This window comes from Ursus americanus, chromosome 33 (genome assembly GCF_024610735.1).
Source record: "Ursus americanus isolate L20-20 chromosome 33, mUrsAme1.1.p, whole genome shotgun sequence".
Lineage (NCBI taxonomy): Eukaryota > Metazoa > Chordata > Mammalia > Carnivora > Ursidae > Ursus > Ursus americanus.
In genome coordinates, this window is record NC_142159.1 from 7250176 (window position 1) to 7272037 (window position 21862).

At 60.5% G+C, this 21862-nt stretch overlaps 1 protein-coding gene across 10 annotated transcripts in view; it reads left to right on the forward strand.

Annotated features, from left to right (window-relative positions):
• The first annotated feature begins 1932 nt into the window (after window positions 1–1932).
• The window catches only part of ADGRB2 (adhesion G protein-coupled receptor B2), a 36539-nt gene continuing 16609 nt past the window's right edge, over window positions 1933–21862 (forward strand). For 5 of the 10 annotated variants that reach the window (XM_087858250.1, XM_087858252.1, XM_087858253.1 and 2 more), the window contains exons 1-4: window positions 1934–2066; window positions 8982–9801; window positions 20966–21049; window positions 21301–21465. In XM_087858250.1, coding sequence (XP_087714376.1) covers window positions 8997–9801; window positions 20966–21049; window positions 21301–21465 — 1054 coding nt within the window. In that variant the 5' untranslated portion in view covers window positions 1934–2066; window positions 8982–8996. Of the gene's footprint in view, window positions 2067–8981; window positions 9802–20965; window positions 21050–21300; window positions 21466–21862 lie in introns of all 10 variants that reach the window. The other 5 variants (XM_087858256.1, XM_087858258.1, XM_087858251.1 and 2 more) reach the window with 4 other exon arrangements.

The window sequence follows — 21862 nt, forward strand, 5'->3', positions numbered from 1 at the left end:
AGACCTGGGGTGTGTTCGAGGGTGCCCAGCAAGAACCCAGGAGCTCTGCCTGCCAGTGCCAGGCTTAAGGCACAGGCCTCCTTGGGCTCCTGCTGGGAAAGGAAAAGTGCCAGCCCTCCTCCCTGCCTCATACAGCCTCATAAATTCCCTTAAGGTGACGTGTGAGATTCCTTCATCGCCCCTTATTACCTCCTTCCATTAAAGTCGATAATCTCTCACAATCACTCACAACAAATGTCACCGAGACTGCTGGAGGGGGGCAGAGAGAGACAGAGGGAGTGAACAGGGGGCTTTTCTCTCTGCCTCTACCTGGTACTGCCCCCGGGTGGGGGACGTGGAGTCTTCTCATCCTGCCCTAGTCTCCAGGGTGACACAACTCAAGGGGCTCCAGTGGAGAGGTGGGGTCGGGATTGGGTGGAACTGGGGACTTCCTTGCTTCCCAGGCTTATCCCCCTCCTGGCCAGAGAACCTTCAAAAAGTAGGGTTCCTGAAACCATCCCAACCCTCACTGCAAAGCTGCCCCCTGCTGGCTCCTCCTCTGACCAGAGCCATCCGATTAACCTACTTGTCTTTGGCCAAAGTGGTGTGTCCCTGGTCCGCCCACCTTCCTGGTGGCAACATGCCCAGGCCACAAAACCACCGGACCAGGGCCCTGAGCCATAGGCATCTCCCTGGGAACCACTTTCACCATGTGGGCTCTGGCCCCACCCAACTGCACAGTGCCAGGCTGGGGAGGGGACAGGCCTGTACATTCCGGCTGCTTCTACGCAAACAGATGCAACATGGGGGCGCCCCTGGCACAGGAAAAGGCACTTGTGGGAATAGACAGGCACTCAGGAAAACATGTAACACACTGCACACGTGTAGCATCCCCGTGCCTAGGGACATGCAACATTGCAGTTTACACTAGAGTATGCACCAAACATACCACACTGCAGTGTGCCTATGTGGGTCCTACGTACAAGTGGCCCAGGGCACTCAGCACGTATGTGGCACTTGCAAGCTTGAACACATATAGCATCTCTACCCACGGGAACAGCCAACATACATTCAAGACCTGAACACATGTTAACACACTGTGTATGTGTGTAGCGATTGCATGCACAGAGCCAGGCAACATTGCAGTGCACACACAGGGCACCTGTGTGCATAAGCATATGCAAAGTTCAGCGCACAGGAGTGGCACCTGCATGCATAGGGATATGCAATTTGCAATGCACACGGGGGAGGGTGGGGCAAATGTTTCAGCGTCCCCCCCACCCCACCCCCCGCCCCGGGGCCCCGGAGACCCTGGATGCTCGAGCTGCCTCCGGCTTGGGGTATCGCTGGAGGGGCGTCGCGGATCGCCGCATCCTGCGGTCCGGGAGGCTGCGGGCGGGGCGGGGGCTTACCCGGGGCTTCTCCCGCGCCGGCGCCTGGGGCCCAGGGCGGGGAGGAGGAGGGTGCGCTTGGCTCGGCTGGCGCTGCTCCCCCTTTAACAGGAGGCGGCGCGCGTCGCCCCCGCCCCCCGCCCCTTCTCCCGCGGCTCCTCGCGCCCGGCCTGGCGCGCGCCCCCTCCCGGGCCCAGCCCGCGCAGGCGCCGCGTCCCGCCTCGGCCGTCACTCGGCCCGGCGCGCGCTGCGGGCAGCGGCCGGAGCGGCCGGAGGAACCGGGTTTGGCGGCGGCGGCGGCGGCAGTGGCGGCGGCGGCGGCAGTGGCGGCGGAGCTCGGAGACCGAGGATGCGGCGCCGGCTTCTGGAGCCAGGGGCTGCGGCCGCCGCCCGCGAATAGGAGGCGGCGCGCGGCGCGGGCGGTGCTCGGGGCGGGGGAGCGGGGAGCGGGGGGGCGGCGCGGCGAGGAGGCGGCGGCAGGAGCCCGCGCCCGGCCCGGCGCCCGCCCGCCCCGCGCTGCTCCGCGGCGCCTTTTCTGCACCCGCCGCTCCGCGGAGCGGGAGCCTCGGCCCCTCGGCGCCGCTGCCGCGAGCTGCCCCGCGCCCGGCCAGGCCCCCGCCTTAGGGATGGCAAACTTGCGCCCCGTGGCTGCCTCCGCCAGCGCCGGCCCCCGCTCCTGCTGCTGACGGCGCCCAGGTGAGTGCTCGGTCCCAGAGCTCGACCCGGCCCCGCACCGAGCCCTCCGGCGCGGTCCCGAGTTTCCGCACCGGCCCGGACCCGGGGCGCTCCCCTAGCCCATCTCTGTTGAATCCTCCCCCTCCCGAACTGAGTTCTTTCTGCATCTACCCACTCCCATCTCTTTGGGAACTTCCAAGCCTGGGGCCGAGGCCCCTTTCATCTCTGGTGAGTCCCTTTTCCACCCCCTTCCCCTTCCCCATTTCTGCCAAAGCCCTCCCCCTACAATCCTGACCCAGACCTCACCCCCATTGCTGTCTCGAGTCTCTTCCTATCTTAGCCTGGATCCTGGCAGTGCGCCCCCCACCTTGATTAGAGCCCCTTTCTCCAACCTGCAGCTCCACTGTGTATTCCCCCTTAATCGCCCCTCCTCGTCTGTATGCCGGACCCTGCTCCTCCCCTCCACTTCATCTCTGCCCAGAGTCCTTCCTATCCCCCATCCATGTCTGCTCATAGTTACTGCCTTTCCCCGCGCCAGTACCCCGACCATGCTTCCCTTCTTATTTCTGTCCCGATGCTTCCTCCCCCATATCTGCCTGGAGTCTCTATCCCTCGCCAATCTCTGCTGCAAGTCTCCTCCCCCTCAGCCTGGACTTGGGGCCGTGTCCCCCATGTCTGCTCCGAGCCCTCTCCTCTCCGGCCGGGATCTCGACTGGCCCTGCATCCCTGGCTCCCGTGTCCATCTTTGGTCGGAGTCTGTCCATCCCCCATCCTTCTCTTCCCACCCTTGGGGCATAGAGCCGGGCACCAAACGCACCCTCCCGCAGCCCCGGGGGCTGGCATGATGGGGCGGGGGCGGGGGGGTTGTAGGTTGTGAAGTTGGCGGCCACTCCCGCAGTCAGCTCGGTCCGAGGGAAGTCCTCTGCGCCGCGGCCGGTGCAGAGCGGGCGAAGGGTCTGGTGCCCGCGGGGGGAGGGGCTCCCGGGCCAGAGATACTGCCCGCCTGCCCGCCTCGCCAGCTGCCGGCCGGGCCCCTGGGCGTCCTCTGGCGCCCCCTGCCCGCAGCCCTGGACCCGCTGCCCCTTTTCCTCCCGCGGGTAACCCCAGGTTTCCGCAGCCGGAGCAGCAGCAGCGGTGGCTGCGGGACTGGCGCTGGGAAGTCCCTAGGGAAGAGGAGGTTGGCGGGCGAGGCCGGGTGTCCTCTCGTGCTAGCCATGCAGGAACAGTTCTGGTTGTCAGGCCATATGTTCTGAGGGTAGGGTAGGGTGGTGTGGGGTGGGGTGGAGGGCTCATCCCAGCAGGAATTCAGGAGCCCTTTGAGCTATCAGGGACAGACCAGAAGGACTGGCTCCAGAATTTGAGATGGTCTGGATGGGCTTGTTTGGGTTGGGCAGGTGTCCCCAGGGAGCCTCTGTCTACCCCATGGTAGTCCCCACTAGGTGGTGGGTGGGGGCAAAGGTGGGCTCAGTCTGGTCTGGGCATGGCATAGGCGGTAGGGGAGTCCACCTGGCCCCGGGACAGAGCAGGCACCTGGGGAGTGTCCCCCTTGCTGCCATAGGGGTCAATGTGGACTCTGGATGGGGTATGCCCTGATGGTGGTGGTGGTGAGGCTTGAGTGAGGGTCTTGCCTGGACTGAGATTGACAGATTTCCTCCCTCTTCTTCCCTTCTCTGCCTTCTCTTCTCCCTTCTTCTACCTCCCCCCGCCCAATCACTCTTCAGAAAGGGAGAAGTCTGGCCTGGGGTGCGTGTGTGTGGTAGGCATTTTTGTAACCCAAAGTGAGGTCTCAGCTGGTCTCTGCCCTCTCCTCTCCCTCCCAACGCCCAGGTAATGGAGCTGGGTAAATAGTAACTCAGCTTTTGGCCAGATGACCTGGGTTCAAAAGCTGTGTGACCTGGGCAGGCTACATAACCTTTCTGAGCCTCAGTTGGCCCTCTATAAAATGGGTCAGTGATAAATGCCTCATATAGTTGCTGGGAGAATGAAATTAGATTGTATAGAGTGTCTGGCACCTAGTAATGCTCAACAATGATTGGTTTATTGGGCTGTCTTCAAAGCCAAGGTCAGGCCCCTCTCCACACTACTCCTATTCCCAGAGGAGAAGTGCAGAACACATTCTAGTGACTTCACTCTAACCCCCAGGATAATAAAGCCAGAAACCATCCAGCTGCCAGAGTGGGTCCAGGGAGCCTGTGACTGGCAGCCTCTCCCCTCCCTCATCCATCCTTCACCATCCCACTGGACTGCTCTGGGATCAGCTCTGGCCAGAGGGGCATCAGTGAAAGCCAGGCCAAGGTCTCCGAGGTCCTGGTTCAAGTGTAGAGGCTGGGGAGGTAGGGTAAATGCAGGGAAGAAACCCAAGTCAAGGTCCCCAAAGGTAGGTTTGCCTGTTAGGGGGGCCCACGTGGGAAATCAGCCACAAAGGAGCATATGGTACACAGAGGAACCTCTTACCTCTCCCCAGGGGGTCAGATGCCATCAGGAACTTTCCAGGACAGTTAGTGCTCCAGGTCAGAGTTAGGGGGAGACCCGGTCTGAGAGCCCCAAGAGTTTGAAGAAACCTGGCTTTACCGGGATTGGCTTGGTGAAGGGCGGGTAAGGGGGAGAGAGACGACTGGAATCCGGCCGTTCTGCTGCTGGAAGTCCTCTGGGCAGTGTGGCTGGGCCTGGGTCCCACCGGGGAGTGGCGGCCTCCCAGCCTCCAGTCTGCCCGGGCAGCCCTGACATTGGGGAACAAAAGCTTTCGGTTCCTGTAGCAACGGCAGCTCCAGCTGCTGCAAAGTTCCGGGGAGGCGGGCGGAGGGTGGCTGAGTCACCGCCCCCCCCCCGCCCCCGCCCTCGCGGTACCCCCCCCCCCCCGCCGTCTCCCTCCTGGTGGTGTGTGGGAGAGCCCCTTCCTGGACTGAAAGACCCCTGAGCTAGAGGAGGAGCGGCCCTCTTTGCCAGGTGGAGAAGGCGGGGCCGCACTCAGGGGAGCCCCCTCCCCCGGGTCCTGCCCACCAGCCCCAGAAGCTGGATGGAGGTGTGCGCCCTCCTGGGTATCAGAGCTCCAGGACAGGGGTCCTTGAGGACCCTGCCACCTGGCCAGTGTATGTGAAGGGGACCCGAAGGCCCCGAGTGGGGGGTCCCCGTCCGCGTGTCTGCCTGGGCTCGGCCCCCCAGCGAGCGCCCGGGAGGCGGAGGGTGAGTGACGGGCCGGTGAATTGGAGCTGCCAGGTGGATAAACGCGACCGATGTGCGCACCGCCGCGCCCCTCCCCCACCGCTGCCCCTCCCCCGCCCGCGCGCGGGCTCCCCGCACTCCGCCACCCAGCGCCGCAGCTCCCAGCAGGCAGGGCACAAGGTGGTCGATCCCGGGGATCCCGGAGACCCAGCCCTTGCCCTGAGGTGCCCCCCCTCCCGCCCCCAGTCTTGTCCCTGCCAGCTGCTGCGAAAGCCTCCGATTCCCTCAGCGGTGCAGAAGGGGAAGCCCGAGGCCGGGGACCTGTGGGGTCCGGGAGGAACAGGGTCTCAGAGTGTTTGGGCAGAGGGTGGGATTCTCAGGTCTGGCGGCTGGCGGCACGCATGCAATGGAGGCGGGGGGGGGGGGGGTGTCCCTGTGATTGAGATTGTGCCAACCGGCAGCTCACCGATCTCAGCCCACTGAAGTCCTGAGGGAGGAGGCCTTTTGATTATTCTCTCCATTAACCTCCTGACCCAGGAAGTTCTTCCTGGGAGCTGAGCGCCATACCTGTCCTCTCCAGCTCTTGGGCACCTTTGTGATCTTACTGGGCTTGGACGTGGCAAAGTCATTTCCGTGGTTCAGTCCAAAGGGCCTTCCCAGAGACCGTGGTGGAGCTCAGCAGGGAAGCAGGGAGAGTTTGTGAGGTCCTCAGAAGGAGGGGAGAAGGGGAAGGGACGTGTGCGTGCTCTGCCTGGGCCGGGCTGGGTGCTGGGAACTCACTGGGAGGCTGAATGAGCAGGTGCGCACAATCTTGAGAGCAGGGATCGTGGTCTCCATCCCACCGAGGGGGAAACTGAGGCTCAGGGAGGGTGATCATGGCTAATAACCACCTGGGCTGCCCGTGAGGTAAGGATCCTTCCAGGTCCTCTCCCAGGAGAGGCTCTCTCTGACTTAGCTTGGAATTGGGTGTTTTGCCTTATTTTATGGATGGGGAACGATATTAAAATAAAGGGCCCCCAAAGGTCTTCTGTCACAGCAGGAACCACGAGGGTCATACATACCCAGGGTGAAATTCCAGAACTGCTGTGAAGGGGGTGTCTGAAGGAGACTGAGTGGAGGAGGGGGCTTGGCAGGGTTTAGAGGTGGCTCCGTGGTGGAGAAGCCAGGCTGTGGCTCTGAGGAGCTGGACCTAGCGCTTCTCGATGTGTCGGGCTCTGGAGGAGGGAGCAGCTGAGGCCCAGGCGGTGGGTCTGGGGGGGTTGGGGTTCTGAGCCCCCAGCTTCAGGAACACACAAAGGAAGGAGCAGCAAGTCCGATCCCGACACTTAGCTGTTATGTGCTAAGCCTCCAAGAGCCAGCTACCTGTGTGTTCACCCGAGAGAGGACATTTGCGCATCTCTGTGCAAGCGTACAAGTGTCTGGCTCCTTACACCTTGTACACGTGAGGGCCTGTACCTTTGTGTGCGTGTGAATTCACGCATCCGTGGCTTCACTAATCTGTGTGTCTGTCTGTGTGCACATGTGTCTGTTCACATGCAGAAGGCCTATGAACACCTGTCTTTTCATGTGTCTGTGCATACGTGCTTTTGTGTGCATGTCCGCACGGTGCAGTGATGTTCAAGCCTCTGTGTGTGTGTGTGTGTGTGTGTGTGTGTGTGTAGATTCCCCACCCTGCTCTAAGTGGGGGAGGCGAGGCCAGCTATAATGAGCCCCCACCTCCCCTCTGCTGAGCGGCAGCTATGGCCTGAATTTTGCAGCCTGCTTAAAAATAATTGGGGGCAGCGGGGGGATTGGATGTCACTCATCATCAGCGACTGGCTTCACTGGTGTCGCAGCAGGCTGGGCGGGCTGAACAGTTTGGGACAGGCATGATGTGGGCAGGGAAGGCCAGGGCTCTTGCGTCCCTTTTTCAGTTCTGGCGGGAGCAGTGGAGAGACACCGCCTGTTCTGACTTCTGCTGAATAAGTCCACGCGGGTCTTTGGAGGAGGGTGGGGTGGCTCCTCCCCAGTAAATGAGCCTGCCTTGAGCTTGTCCCCCTATCCCCCCTGACCCCTACAGCTGGGGAGGGGCAGGTGCGGGATTGGGGGCAGGGAGGCGTTCCACGGATGCTGCCCCGGGATTGGAATTCTGGGGTTCTGATTCTTGCCCTCCCACCCCTGCCCTCCCACTCCTGCCCCTCCAGCCACTGCCGAGGCTCCTAGAGAGCCAAGGGGAAATCTGTGCCCGGGCAGCCTCAGGGTCTTGGGAACATCTGGCCACACCTGTGAAGTATCCTCTGTTTGTGACTCAGTTCCCAGAGCTCATGGCTTGTCCATCAGGGGGCCTGAGGCCTGGGCAAGGAAGGGGATGGAGCAAGAGGCTATTGGTGGACGAGGCGGAACCATGGGCTGGGGCTTCAGGTCCCGGCTTCCAGTCCCAGATGGATCACTCTTGTGTGATCTTGAGCAGGCCGCCTCCCCTTTCGGAGCGTCATCTTTTCTCCTCTAATGTGGAGCAACCAGACTCTAGGGGCCCATCCAGGGCTGTGAGCTCTGCTGCTGGCACGGAGGAGGGAGGCAGTGTGGATCACCTCGGGGGCAGGGCTGGAAGCAGGACCAAGCCAGCCCAGGTACCAGGCTCCGTTTTCTGGACAGCTAGGGTGGAGGCTGGGCAGGCTGTGGGCAGTGGCTCCGGCCTGGCCTGGTGGGTGGGAGGGTACCTGCAGGTGCCCTGCCCGCCAGCTTTTGTCCACCTGGGCCTGACCGCCCTGCATGTCTGCAGGGTATGGCCTAGGTCCTGTTCGCCTGCCCACACCTGGAGTACATTCACAGCTGCTGGGGGTTCGGCTCAGTGCAGCACTTGGCAGGGACGGAGAAATCAGTGTACTCTGGTGTCCACTCCTAGGTTAAGCTCCTAGGAGCTTAAAGACTCCTGAGATGAGTGAGCTAGAGCTGGGGAGACAGCAGGGGCGGGAGGTGATGACTGGGGCTGTGGACTTTCAGGCAAGGGCTACAGGAGCTGCAAACTAGGGGATGGCTGGTGGCCTCACTGGGGGTAGCGGGCCCTGAGCCAGGCCTTGGACGATAACCCTGTGGCAGGAAGGGAAGAGGGGTTACGGGGAAGACTGCACCCATTTTGCAGATGTCTCCTCCCACCGTTTCCACCAGGAAATCCACCGCAGCGGCAGTCATGACGTTCATACTTGCGGTGCCCTCCATGGGCATGGCTCAGGTTGTGCACAGCCCCTGGCACACCAGTGGTAACTCCTCCCCTTTCTCGCCCACTCAGTAAAGCAAGCGAGTGAGAATGACATTGTTCCGAGAATAACCTTGAATCGCTCTGATTTATAAAAAAGCAAATCGTTGTCAAACATTGCTCCTTTGACAATTACCGCTGGATTACGCATGACGCGCCTCACAGCTGATCACGATACACTGCGACTGAGAGCAAGGGTTCTGGAGAATTCCAGTTGGGTGGTGGGGATGGGGCTAGATCCAAGTGTCGGGCCAGGTGCCTCTGGCTGGTGGGACTGACCGAGGAATCACAGGGTGACAGAGACAACAACTGATGTTTCTCAAGGGCTTCCAGAGTCAGGCACTCCCCCACGTGCCTTCATTTCACAGGTAAGGTGACTGAGGCTCCAAGCGTCAAGTCCCCTGTCTAAGATCACACAGGGGGATGTGGGTGACTTCAAAGTCTTCACCGCGAGGCCCACTCCTGGCAGCGAGCCACAGGAGACTTGAGAGCTCATGCTGGCAGTGCCTGGGACTGCTGACCGCCGTCTCTCTCCACAGGGCAAGGGACATAGGATGACCCCAGCCTGTCCCCTCTTACTATCTGTAATTCTGTCCCTGCGCCTGGCCGCCGCCTTCGACCCTGCCCCCAGCGCCTGCTCCGCCCTGGCCTCGGGCGTGCTCTACGGGGCCTTCTCACTGCAGGACCTCTTTCCCACCATCGCCTCAGGCTGCTCCTGGACCCTGGAGAACCCCGACCCCACCAAGTACTCCCTCTACCTGCGCTTCAACCGCCAGGAGCAGGTGTGCACTCACTTCGCCCCCCGTCTGCTGCCCCTGGACCACTACCTGGTCAACTTCACCTGCCTGCGGCCTAGCCCAGGGGAGGCGGTGGCCCGGGCGGAGGCAGAGGCGGGGCGGCCCGACGACGAGGAGGAGGCAGCGGCAGCGGGGCTGGAACTGTGCGGCGGCTCGGGCCCCTTTACCTTCCTGCACTTTGACAAGAACTTCGTGCAGCTGTGCCTGTCGGCGGAGCCGTCGGAGGCCCCGCGCCTGCTGGCGCCAGCCGCCCTGGCCTTCCGCTTCGTCGAGGTCTTGCTCATCAACAACAACAATTCCAGCCAGTTCACTTGCGGCGTGCTCTGCCGCTGGAGTGAGGAGTGTGGCCGCGCTGCCGGCCGGGCCTGTGGCTTCGCCCAGCCGGGCTGCAGCTGCCCTGGCGAGGCGGGGGCCGGTCCCGCCAGCACCACTGCGCCTCCAGGCCCTCCTGCGGCCCACACGCTGTCCAATGCCCTGGTGCCTGGGGGCCCGGCCCCACCCGCTGAGGCCGATTTGCATTCAGGGAGCAGCAATGACCTGTTCACAACGGAGATGAGATATGGTGAGTGTGAGCAGGGCCCTGGTGGGGTGGGTGTGTCCAGGGGGCCCAGCGTGCCCTCTGGTACCCGTCTTGACAGATTCCCCAGCCTTCACCCACGTCCCCATTGTGTCCGGCCTTGTCCCGATGTCGGGGTCCCTGAAATGGATTTGGGTTAGACCTCACTCTAGAAGAGTTTGCAGTCTGGGTGGGTGAATGGGGGGCAGAGGTCAGCCAATGCGGTGTGGTGAACCCAGGGAGAGGACTCCCCACATTGGGCAATCAAGGAAGGCTTCCTGAAGGAAGTGATACAGGAGCAGAGATCTGAAGGACACATGGAAGCCAGCCAAACCAAAGAAGTGGTAAGGGCATTCCAGGCAGAGGAAGCAATGCGAACAAAGGCCCCAAGCTGGGAGTGACCGTGGCAGGTCCTGGCACTGCAAGTTGACAAGTTTGCCTGGAGGCTGGAGAGTAGGTAGGCAGGGACGTGTTCCTGTCCACACGGGTCAGTGATTTTTGGCAGTGGCCCCAGGGTCAGGGCGGAGGGAGGTACAGAAGACGGTGCCTGGGTGAAGAGGCCTGGGCTTCGAGGCTGCTTTGGAGGGCTGGGCTGGCTCAGCTCCCAGCATCCCCTGTCTCCCCCTCTGGGCCCATGTCTTCTGGGACTGAGGCTGCCAGCTGCTAGAGCTTCCTGCTGACTGGGCAAAGGCTCTGCGAGCCCTTGAGTCCTGCCTGCTCTTGCTCCCACCCCAGCTCCCTCACCACAGCCACCTTCTGCCGACCCTCCTTCCTGCAGCTTCAAGGCCCCCGGCCCCTCATCTGGATCCCGTGTGCCTGCCGAGCCGTGCTGGGCCCGAGACTGGCCAGTGGGCCTGGCAGGAAGTGGGGTGGGAGGGAGGCAGATATGGGGTCCGGACCCCCGCTCTCGTACTAAAAGGGAGTTCCCTTGCCTCTCTGGGCCTCGGTTTCCCCATTTGGGGTAACAGGTCCTGGCCTACCAGCATGAGGGTGTCATGCAGGGATGGAAGTCAGAATAGGTCGGCCTGAGAGTATTTACAGGGAGGCAAGGGGTCTTGTGTGAGGGCCACTAGGAGTACTGGAATATGACCTGTCCCCACCCCTGCTTTGGAGGCCAGAGCCCTGGAGTTGGGCACTGCCTTTGACCACTCCCTTGAGTGGACCCCATTCTTTGGCATCAGTTTCTTCATCTGTAAAATGGGGAGGTCTCTCTGAATTAATTAGTTGTCATGATAGTGGCCTCTCCCAATGCAATGGGGGAGGGGAGGGGCTTCTCAGCCTCCCCCAGAAGACATCTGGCACCATGCCTACCCATGGCAAGTGCCCAGTGGCCTTGTTCTGGCCTCTCCCCCTGGCCAGCTTGGCCTTTAACATTGGTCGATGAAGCCGTCCGAGTGACAGCCAGGCCGTGGGCAGGTTACAGGCCCTGGAGGCCGGCCTGGGATTTAGTGCCTGCAGGAAGAAATTGAATTTCGCTTCTTTGTCGAACATCGGCGGAGAGCGCCAGGCGTATATCAGGAGGTTTATGGCTCTTCCTGCCTGGCGGTCACTGCCTATCACTCTGTGGGGGCCTCCCCCATGGTGCTCAGCAGAGGGCAGGCTCTTTTGTCTGGCTTTCCCTGTGGTCCATCGGCCCAGTGGTCTGCAGTGGACGGAGCAAGGCTCTGCCCTCATGGGCGGGCACCATCTGGGCAGGCTGCCATGTGGAGCACAGAGCCAGAAGCAGCCAGCTGGGCTCGGTGGAAGCCGGAAGCAGGAGTTGGTTGGTAGATGGGGTGTCACTGAGGGTCAGAGAGGGCTGGTGATGGGAGGCCACTGGGTCCCCATAATCATCACAGCCTCTGCGGGGGCCTCTGGGACTGGGGATGGGTGGAGATTGGATGCTGACTGTCCCTGGGCGTGAGGCCTGGTATCATCTCTGAGCAGGGAGCCCCTGGCTCCCAGCTGTTCCACGTCTGACCTCGGCTCATGCCCCTTGTCCTGCTTGGCATGTTTTTAGGCTGCCTTGGGGTTGCCTGCAGGGAGGGCTGTTGTGGGGAGTTGCAGGGGGTGAGGTGGCATCAGTCTTCCTAAGTGCACTCGCACAGCACACGGCTGCCCAGACTTCCTTCCTCTCCCCTGGCAGGCAAGAGACTTTTCCTCTCTGCCATCCCCTCCCTTCTGCCCAGTCTCTTAGGGGCAGGAGACAATGGACATATGGCTCAGTTCGTTCCATGTGGCAGGGGGCGTCTGTGGGCCAGGATGTCATCGGGGCTGAGGGCACTTGGTGCCTGGTGGTAGCACCACCCCCACCCCACCGGGCCAGCTGGACACATGGACCAGCTGCAGGAGAACCGGCTCACACAAGGAACTGCCAGATTGAGGACAAGATTGGTGGGGATGGTGGTGAGCAGGACGAGGAGGACCCTCGCCCCAGCCCCTCTGCCAGGTCCTGCAGCAGGGGAGCTGTGCTCCCCTTCCCTGGGACACCCCAAGTGGAATCAACGGCAAGGCCAGGTGGGGTGGGGCTGAGTCGCTACTGGAAGAGCCACGAGGCCGGGAGCTGGTGGGCAGTGCTGGAGTGGAGTGCATTTGACAAGAGGGTACAGGCGCCTGTTAATTTCACGCAAACTGCCTTTGATAGATCTCTTGTTATTTTTGGTGAGTTGAGCCATAAATTTGTGCCATCTTGCTGCCGCAATCTGTTAAGTGGGGAGAGAGGAAGAAAGGGAAGGCAGGCAGGAAGGAGCTCAGCAGATGCCGGCTGAGGCCGGGGCAGGAGTCGGGCGGGGTGGGGAGAGGTAGAGCTGCCCCTTGCAGTTCCTGCCCACGGACCCTCCAGACCTGATGAGGCACTGGCCACAGGGGATGGCTGTGCGGAGCGATACCCGGGAGAAGGTGTCTTTTGCTCTGGCCGCCCTCCCCCTCCTCTCCCACACGCCCTGCCCTCCCCAGAGCCACTGTCCCATCCTTGGCCATTGCTGCTCACCCACTTCTCCATCATCTAGGCTCTGTTCCTGAGGCAAGAGTTCAAATCCCCACTCTGCCACTGCTGCTGGGTGACTTGGACAAGGGACTGCCCCTGGGGGCCTCAGGACCTCCTGTCAAATGTGCATCACTTCCCGGATCCAGACTCCCCGTCGTGGCCCAGACTCTCGAGCCTGGCCTTCCAGCCCCACCCCAGACCCCGCCGCCCCCTGCTTTGCAGCCTTCCCTCTGATTCTGTCCTGCCCTTGCCTGGGGCTCCTCACTGGCCCCCAAGCCCCTGCTTTCTGGACTCCCTGCCTTTGCTTGGGCTGTTTCCCTCACCTGGAATGTCCTTGGTCCTTGGTTATTCAGATCTTCCCCATTCTTCCCAGCACTATTCGAGCCCTGTTTCCTCTGGGAAGCTACTTCTGCCTGCCCAACCCAGTCCTCGATTGGTCTTTCTCCTCCCAGGGCTCAGGCCCTGTTGTCCTCTTCTGACCAGCCTCGTTCGGTGGCAGGAGGTGCAGCTTTACCTGCTCTTTTGGGGCTCAGACATTGGGGAGGCCAGGCCTCTCTGGGGGTGGGGGGTGGCAGGGAGACCTAGCACAGGCTGTACATTTCCTAGAAGGTCCTTCCAGCCCTGATCTGTGCTGCTGGGGCTCTGCGTGCTCCATCACAGTATGGGGAGGGGCCCAGAGTCCTGAGACATCTCAGCTGCCCATCCACCACTTACGTCTCCATGTCTTTATCGGAGTGGAGTTTGTGCCAGGCCGCGGGTGGGCTCTGAGTGAACGACATCCACAGTGAGCCTGACACACCTGCTGCCCTCTTTTGAGGAAGAGTGACCACTGGTGTATGGTGATCAAGGTCAAGGCCATAGGCCAAAGTCACCCGGCCCTGGGTTCAGTTCCCAACCCCACCACTGACTAGCTGTGTGACTGTGGGCAAGTTTCTTCACCTCCATTTTAACACCTGTGAAATGGGGCCAGGAGAGCTCTTCACAGAGTAATAGTGAAGATTAAGCAAGAGGCTATGGGTCAGTGCTTAGCACAGTGCCTGGCACGTGGTAAATCCCTAATAAATCGCTGTGTGTTGTCCTAATTTAGCGCAGTAGGGATGATGTACATGGGCCACATGTCAAGGCAGCAGGAAGAGTGAGGGATTCAACCCGAAGGGGTGGAAAGGCAGTCTAAAGGAGGTGATTCAAAGTTGGGTTTTGAGGAGTAAATAGGAATTCACTAGCCCGTGAATTTTTTTAAAAAAAGGAAGCGCTTTTAAAATTTAATATATTAGGGTGCCTGAGTGGCTCAGTCGGTTAAGCGTCTGCCTTTGGCTCAGGTCCTGATCCCAGAGTCCCGCTTCGGGCTCCCTGCTCAGTAGGGAGTCTGCTTCTCCCTCTGCCTCCGCCTCTCTCTCTCATGAATAAATAAATAAAATCTTTAAAAAAATTAATATATTAGGAAGAAATTTCACATCATGAATGGAAAGGGAGTATCACTTATTTGAAGTAGAAGATAATGGAAGAGACAATCGTAGTGAAAGCAACGCAACGGTAGTAAGTTCTAACCAGCTGCTTGTCGCTCCTCTCGATTTGTTAGAAAGAGAAATGAGCACGTGCTGGGGACGTGTGGAAGGCTCGGACTGCACAGACTTTATCTTGTGTGCGTTTGGAAGGATTAAAAGGAAAGCCACCCTATAATTTATCATCTAGCCTGGGACATTTTTGAGGTTTTAAAGCAGGGGAAGGGGGTCCTGTTGCTCGCATCAGGGCGGGCACGAACGAGACCACCCCAGGCAGATGGGCAGGAAGTCGCCCCTAATTAAAAGAGACCTGGAAGGGGGAACTGCCTCTGTCCATGATCCGGGGTTGTTTAGCGGCATGTTTGAGAGCCGCCCCAAGTCATTTCCTACTGCATGCTTTGGGAAACCCCGCAGAAGGAAGCAGCCTGGGCCAAGACATGGAGGTGTGAGCATGTGGGTACAGGGAGGTCTAGTAGACTGGCGTTACTGGGCAGTAGCCCCAGTGCTGGGAGACGGGGTTAAGGCTCTGGGACCTTGTCCCCCATTGGCTGAGGGCCTTAAGGCCGCAAGAAGTTGGGTGTCGTGGGGGAGGCCGGATGAGGCCGGATGAGTCAGATGGGGTCCCTGCTCTCCAGGAGGCCCTGGCCACATGGGGGAGGTGGCAGGGCCCCAGCGCGCTCTGTTGAGAGGCCGGGTGGATAGGCCAGCAGCTTGGGGGAGGAAGTCACTGGAGGGGAACTGGCGTTCTGGCTGGGCATCTGCTGTCACGGGGATACCCAGTGGCATCGGGCTGCCGAGGTAGAGCTTGGGATTTTCAGAGCCATCTCTCGGTGCCCCCGCCCCGCGGGGTTCTGAGGCACTGCTGGGGGCGGGAAGCCGTGGAGGGACACGACAGAGACGTGTTTCAAGGGGATCTGTGGGTGCCTACTCGGGGCCCCGGGGCCAGCCTCAGGGAGGGTGTAGAGAGCCCTGGGAGGGAGGACTGCTTTGTAAATCGCACTGCTCTCCCCGTGGAAGTGATGATTATCGTGGTTATTTTTAACACATTCATGACAAAGGAGGCTGAGGGGGCTGCACTGTGTGGGGTTTGGGGGCAGGGTCTGCAGAGTGCGGTGTAGCAGGTGTCTGCAGTCTTGCTCAGATGGCAGAGAGCCTGCGCCCACCCTGCCTGCCAGTGTCGAGGGGAGGGGGGAAACGAGTGGCTCCTCTATGACCGGGGTGGGGGAACGCGCAGGGATATCTGGCCCATGTATGCTGAATGCCTTGGAGCATTCTGCTGCTTGGAGCGAGGCCCTCTGTGCAAGAGCGTGGGAGATGGAGACTCGTCCATCGTGCCCACAAGAGGGATGAGCCTGGGACACTCACAGCTACAGAGGGTGGCAGCCTAGGGTCTCAGCCGCAGAAGGGACCAGCACAGCCAAACTCCTGTGTGGTCAGCCTAGGAAGGCTTCCTGGAGGAGGCAGCATTTAATGTGTTGAAGATTTTGGTAGATGAAGGTGGAGGAGTGGCATTCCAAGGGGGGAGGAAACACCAATCGCAGAGAGGAAAGCATGTAGATGACAAGAAGGAGGTAGCAGACTCCTGCTCAATGCCTCGGAGCATTCTGCTGCTCCAAGTGAGGCCCTCTCTGCAAGAGGACCGAGGGAGATTGAGACCCTCCCATCGTGCCCACAAGAGCGATGAGCCCGACTCCTGCCTGACTCCCTTTCCACGGAGAGCTTATTGTATTCAGGCAGTCCATATCTCTTGTTTCACTTGATTCTGAACCTGTGGCAGGATGTATCATTTTTATTTTCAGTTGAAGATGTTTAAGCTCAGAGAGGTGAGGCAACTTGCCCAAGGGCACACAGCAAGACTCCGGTGGAACTGGCAATCAAATCTGCCACTGTCTGGCTCTTAAAGCTACGTCCCTCCCACTGGCCCACATGACCTTGCAGCGTGCTTGGCTGCCTGGTGGGGAGAAGAAAACAGGACTGGACAGGTCAGCAGGGGCCAGCGCATGCCAGGCTCCGAGGTTTACACTGGTAGCAGTGGGGAGCCACTGAAAGTTCCTTAGGTGGGGGAGTGTGTGAGTGGTTTCAGCTGGGCTCCCAGAGGATCACTTCAGAGGCTCCCGACGAGAATCAGGCTCACGGATGGAGAGTGGATGTGCAAAGAAACAATTAGAAGGTGGTGTGAAAACAGGATAACAGTAGCAAGTGTGAGGGGCTTTGGGGTGAGCAGGTGGGGGCGGAAATGACTTGAGGTCCCACAGGAATTAAGAAAGGCATCCCTGAGGAGCTCCAAGTTGGACTGCATTTTGCTAGAGCCAGCGCTGTGCAGGAGAAAGAGTGTGGCCTCCGGAGGAGTCAGGCGGGCCTGGGTTCGAATGCCACTCAGCCTCTCTCCAGTGTGCGACCTCAGAGCCTCGGTCCTCATTAGTAACACGGGAGAACCCATCCTCGTGAGGAGGAGACGAGGCGAGGTAGGGTGCACGGTGGCTGGCAAGTAGGGGTTGTGTAGTATATATTACCTTATTCAAAACAAAACAGAGCACTGAAGAGGTCATCAGGGGTTGAGCAGGGAAGTGGGGACCAGGCAGCAGGCCTGGCCCGCCTAGCGCGGGCTCCCAGGTGAGAAAGCCGAAAGATTGCCGGACTGTGAGCATCCAAGCCCCGGGTCCTCCAAGCTCGTGCTGCTCCCTGGATGAGACACTCAGGAGTTCTGGGGGCGCTCACACCCCAGGACCCCTTCTCATCCTGTTGGCTCAGCTGCCTCTTAGACTCCCCTGGGGGTGGGCCCCAAGCCGGCTGGGGCCCACATGTGCTCTGCTGAATAAACGCGGTTTCAGTGGGTGACTCCTCGGGTCTCACCTGTGTCCCCCCTCCTCAGGTAGACCTGCCTTTCCCCTGTGGGGGACATGAATTCCTGGCTTCCCTTCTGAGGGAAGTGGGGTGGGGGTGGAAGGGAGGGCAGTCAGTGTAGGCCCTGTGGCCTTGGGCTTGTCCCCTCCCCTCTCTGGTCCAGCCCAGGAGGCCAGAAGAAGGATTCAAGAGCTGGGCCTGGGACACATTCTGATTTTCAAATCAGGGGGGTTCTAGAAACCACTGACGTCACCTCTGGTTCTATCACGGGGCTGGAAAGCAAAGAGTTGGTGCACTGTTTGTAGAGGCTGTGGAGACCACAGGAAGCAGTGGGAGTCCACGGCGAGCAGGTCAGACGGCTCTCCCAACAGGTCCGCGTTTGCTGGCCATCCTGGATGCTAGGCTGGCGGGTGGGGGTTGCCACAGACACAGTGATGTCAAGACGCCAAAGTGGGAGCTGGATGAGGGAGTTCTCAGCTGGATTTGTGATAGGTCGGGGAGTATCTGTAGAATGTTTACTAGGACATGGGTGTCAGGATGGGGCTGATCTAGGTGGAGGACTGTTGGGTGGAGCTGATACTCAAGATTTACAAGGGACCATTACCACTGACCCATGTGGGGTGGGGTTGGGGGGAAGCTAGGAGGGACATGTTCGTTGGTGTTTATTGGTATGCCTCTGGGCCGGATCCGGGGCCAGGGTTCACTGCGCTCAGGGAGATGGCTTCCACAGCCTTCCTTCAAAAGGCCCATGGGCGTGGGGAAGTTCAGACGGTCGGTCGGAAGGTGGAATCCTCTCTGGTAACAGGGCGCACAGAGGAGGGGACAGCCAACTCTGCCTGGGGAGTGGGGGATGAGGAAGACTTCACAAATGAGAAGTCATGTGAGGTGGATTTTGAAAATCAGGTAGGAGTTTTCGAGGTGAAAAAGGTAGGAAACAAGCAGGTAAAGATTTGAGAAGAAATGGTGGTCCAATTTTGGACGGACTGAATTTGAGGGCTGCTCATCAGGAGACCTGTTCAGAAGGCAGGAGGCTACACAGGAGCGAAGCCCAGCGTGGGGGTGCTGCGGATAATGTCTCGGGAGCAGCCATTCAGAGGGGCTAAATTAAACCTTGGGAGGGGGTGTGGGGGGTGCAGTGGAAACCCGACAAAGCGTGGCTGCCTGATGTGGGAAGTAGCAGGAAGACAGAGCAGTCAAGGAGACTGGGGCTGAGGAGCCAGACAGGTAGGAGGAAACCAGGAGAGTTGGGGAGGGGAGTGTTTCAAGGCAGGAAGAGTCAATGGGGCCCCATGCTGCCGAGGGGTCAAGCGGGATGAAGCGGCAAGCGTCCATAGGCTTTAGCAATAAGGAGGACGCTGATGACTTTGTCAAGAACAGTTTCAGCAGAAAGATGTGGTCAGAAGCCAGACTGCAGTGGATTACCAGGCGAGGTGACATTTGAGCCAGGATGTGAGTGGCAGGTGAGAAACTAGAGTGCCAGCTGTGGAACCCTTATTGATGGAGAGGAGGAGCGGGGCGGGGGGGGGGCAGTAGCTGGAGGAGGAAGGAGGGTCGAAGGAGGGCTCCCCCCCAGAATGGAGGTCCATTCTTGGGCTGCCGTGAGAAGACCGTGCTGACCAAATGCTGAGCCAGAGGGTAATGAATGGAGCCCTCCTGGAGGGTGGGCGGGGAGATGCGGGACCAGGCCAGGGTGGGACGGGGGTGGGGGGTGGGAGGCTGGCCTTTGTAAGAGGGATGGCAGGGGATTCGGGAGTTGGAGGGGTGGGGCAAGAAGTCGGGGGCAAGTGTTGGTGGGGGAGCTCCTATGTCACAGCGTCTGCTTTCTCTGTAAAGAAGCTCCTTGCAGACAGTGAGGGGGCAGAGATGAGCTGAAGGAGAGAGGTCAAGGTCTGGCACAGCGAAGATGGAGAATGGGGAAGGCGGGGAGCCAGGGAGTGCTGCTGAGAAGCCCCAGGCGCCCAGCGGATATGCAGCCCTGAATCTGTCCTGGTGCCAGTTGGCACAGCTGTGGGTTTCTTCAGCAGCCTGGGGGTGGGCGTGGAGAAGGCGGCTTGTCACAAGGCTCCGGGGCTGGGGACTGGCTGAGCGGGTGTGGTGGAAGGGCTGGGTGAGGGGATTCAGGAGTGGGCAAGCATGGCGGGAGGCAGGGCCCAAAGTGAGGCCGGGAGGGGTCACAGACACTGTTTGAAGGGAGGAGGCCCGGCGGGGCTGAAGGGTGGCAAGCGGGGGTGCAGAAGAGGTGCAGGTTGTGAGGGGAGAGGGAGACGATAAAAATAAGCCAGATGGGTCCTGCCTTCTGAGCATTCACCACATGCCAAGCAGGGTGCTAAGGGCTTCATGGCCCCCTCTCAGGGAGTCCTCGTCAGCCCTCAAGGGAGGCGGTATTCCGAGTACTGTTCTACGGAGGTGAAAACAGAGTCAGAGAGGCAAAGACACTTGCCCAAGGTCACACAGCGGGTCAGTGTCCATGCCCCAGGTGGGATCCAGGGTTGTCTGACTCCAAAGCCATCCCGGGGGTCCAGGTTTCGGAGCTAGTGGAGAAGTTTTGGCGAGGATGTAGACTGAGTTCTGAGACTAGTGGCTGAGATGGAGGGAAGGACCCCGGAGTTGATGAGACCAGAAGCTGGGCTGAGTGGCACTTCAGGGCCCCCTGCCCAGTGGGTTTGCTCAAGGTGGCCCTCTTTACGCCCGGTGGGATAGAGCTCTCTCTCTCAGATGCAGAGCCTGGACTGGGCAGCAGGGGGCAGGAAGAGCATAGCCCTCTTGGGTTCCTTCAAACCCCGTGCCTGCTGGGTGCTGACCTGGCTTTCAGATACAGAAGAGGGCCTGGGGGTGGGGGCCAGCAGTGCCTTCTCGTGCGGAGCCAGCATGGGCTGAGTCCTGTCCCAAATGCTGTTCCCACCTGTCCAGCAGCCTTTACATGGGCTGGGTCTTTCCCCTCTGTGCTCGTGGCAGCCCCCATCTGTGCTGCCTGGCCTGTGGGAGAGGGCCCGGATGAGCTCACGTCTGAGCAGGAGGGGCCACCTTTGGAGAACAGGAGCTCCCAGCCCCTCCTCCAGCACTGGTGGTTTCCAAGGCCTAGACCAGACACATAAATCAGGGTGGTCAGCTGAGAGCCTGCTGAGGCTGGGGCCGAGGCGGCAGCGGCCTCGGGGAGCACCTGCTGTTCTCCCAGCCACAGGGGCAGTGGGGAGGAGGGTCTGCAAGGCTGTAGGCACCTGCCTCAGGCCCTTGGGTCTCAGACGAGCCACATTCTGACCTGCGGCCTTCAGGTCACAGTCCAGTGCCGCACACTCAGCCCCTGGCTTGGCATGAATCACGTCCCAGAGGCAGGCGGGGGGTGTGTGTGAGGGGGGTGGCCTGTTTGTCAGTCTGAGGAGTCAGTCCCGTGAGGGGAAAGAGCCTGGGCCTCAGGCTCACCCAGCCTGTGTGCTCTTGGACAGGTCACTTCCCCTCTCTGGTCCTCAGTGTCCTCATCTTTAAACAGAGACGATGGTCCCTGCCTCCCAGAGGAGGATTGGAGGAGCTAGGTATGGGTAGCACATGGCCCAGAAGCCTTCCAGAGCCCGCCGATGTGAGTGGCCACTCGTCTTCAGTCTCCCTCAGTCCAGCTGAGGCAAGCGGAGGAGAAGACGGTTGTAAGGCTGCGGGCGAGTCCTGGGCGGCCTTCTGAGCCTCAGTTTCCTTAGCTGTGAAATGGCGGTGGTGGGGCAGGGGCAAGGACCGGACGCTCGGTCAGCCTCGCCTGCAGTCGGTTCCAGGCCCTCAGGCTGAGGCGAGCAAGGCCGCCCTCCCTGTGCCACCGTGGCAGGACAGAGCTGGCCTTTGCTGAGCCCCTGCCACCACCTCCGTGTTCCAGGTGAGGAGCCGGAAGAGGAACCGAAGGTGAAAACCCAGTGGCCAAGGTCTGCAGATGAGCCTGGGCTCTACATGGCGCAGACAGGTAACTCGGGCCCGCCTCCCTTCCTCTGCGGCGGGGGCCCGACGATGTGGCGTCTGGTGGCATGTGTGCTTGGCGTGTGCCCGTCTGTGTCTGTGTCCTAGAGCTCAGTCACATCTCTGCCACGTGAGGCCTGTGGGCAGGGCTGGGCGGCCTCCTTAAGAGCCTGTCACTTGGGTCAGGGTAGGAGGATCCCTAGGAGGCCGAGTGCTCGGGAGGTGCCCCCTGCCGCCGACGCTGTCCCTCTCTCGTAGGCGACCCCGCGGCTGAGGAGTGGTCCCCATGGAGCGTGTGTTCTCTGACGTGTGGGCAGGGTCTGCAGGTGCGGACCCGCTCCTGCGTGTCCTCCCCCTATGGGACCCTGTGCAGCGGGCCCCTGCGGGAGACCCGGCCCTGCAACAATTCAGCCACCTGCCCAGGTACGCCCATCCTCCCGCCTGCTCTGCCTGCAGGGGTAGGTCCTGCCCGGGACTTGGGCGGGTTCATCTTCCAAAAATGGTGGGTTGCCTCCTTTTTTTTTTTACTCGGCAAACTTGACTGTCCCGCACACCGTGCCCAGCCCGCCCCACACAGGGCACTGGGAACACAGAGGAATCAGACCAGGGCCCACACCAGTGGGCTTGGTTCTGGGCCCGGCACTCCCCTGATGCCTGTGTCCTGGTAATCAAGACTCATCTTTTTACCCCCCATTGCCCTCTGTGTTCCTGATGCTCCGGCCATACCAGCGCCCCTTGCACTCCCCATCTCCCTGCATTGGCTTATTCTCATCCTATCCCCACCTTGGCTGTTCCAATTCAGCCCGTCCTTCAAGATCTA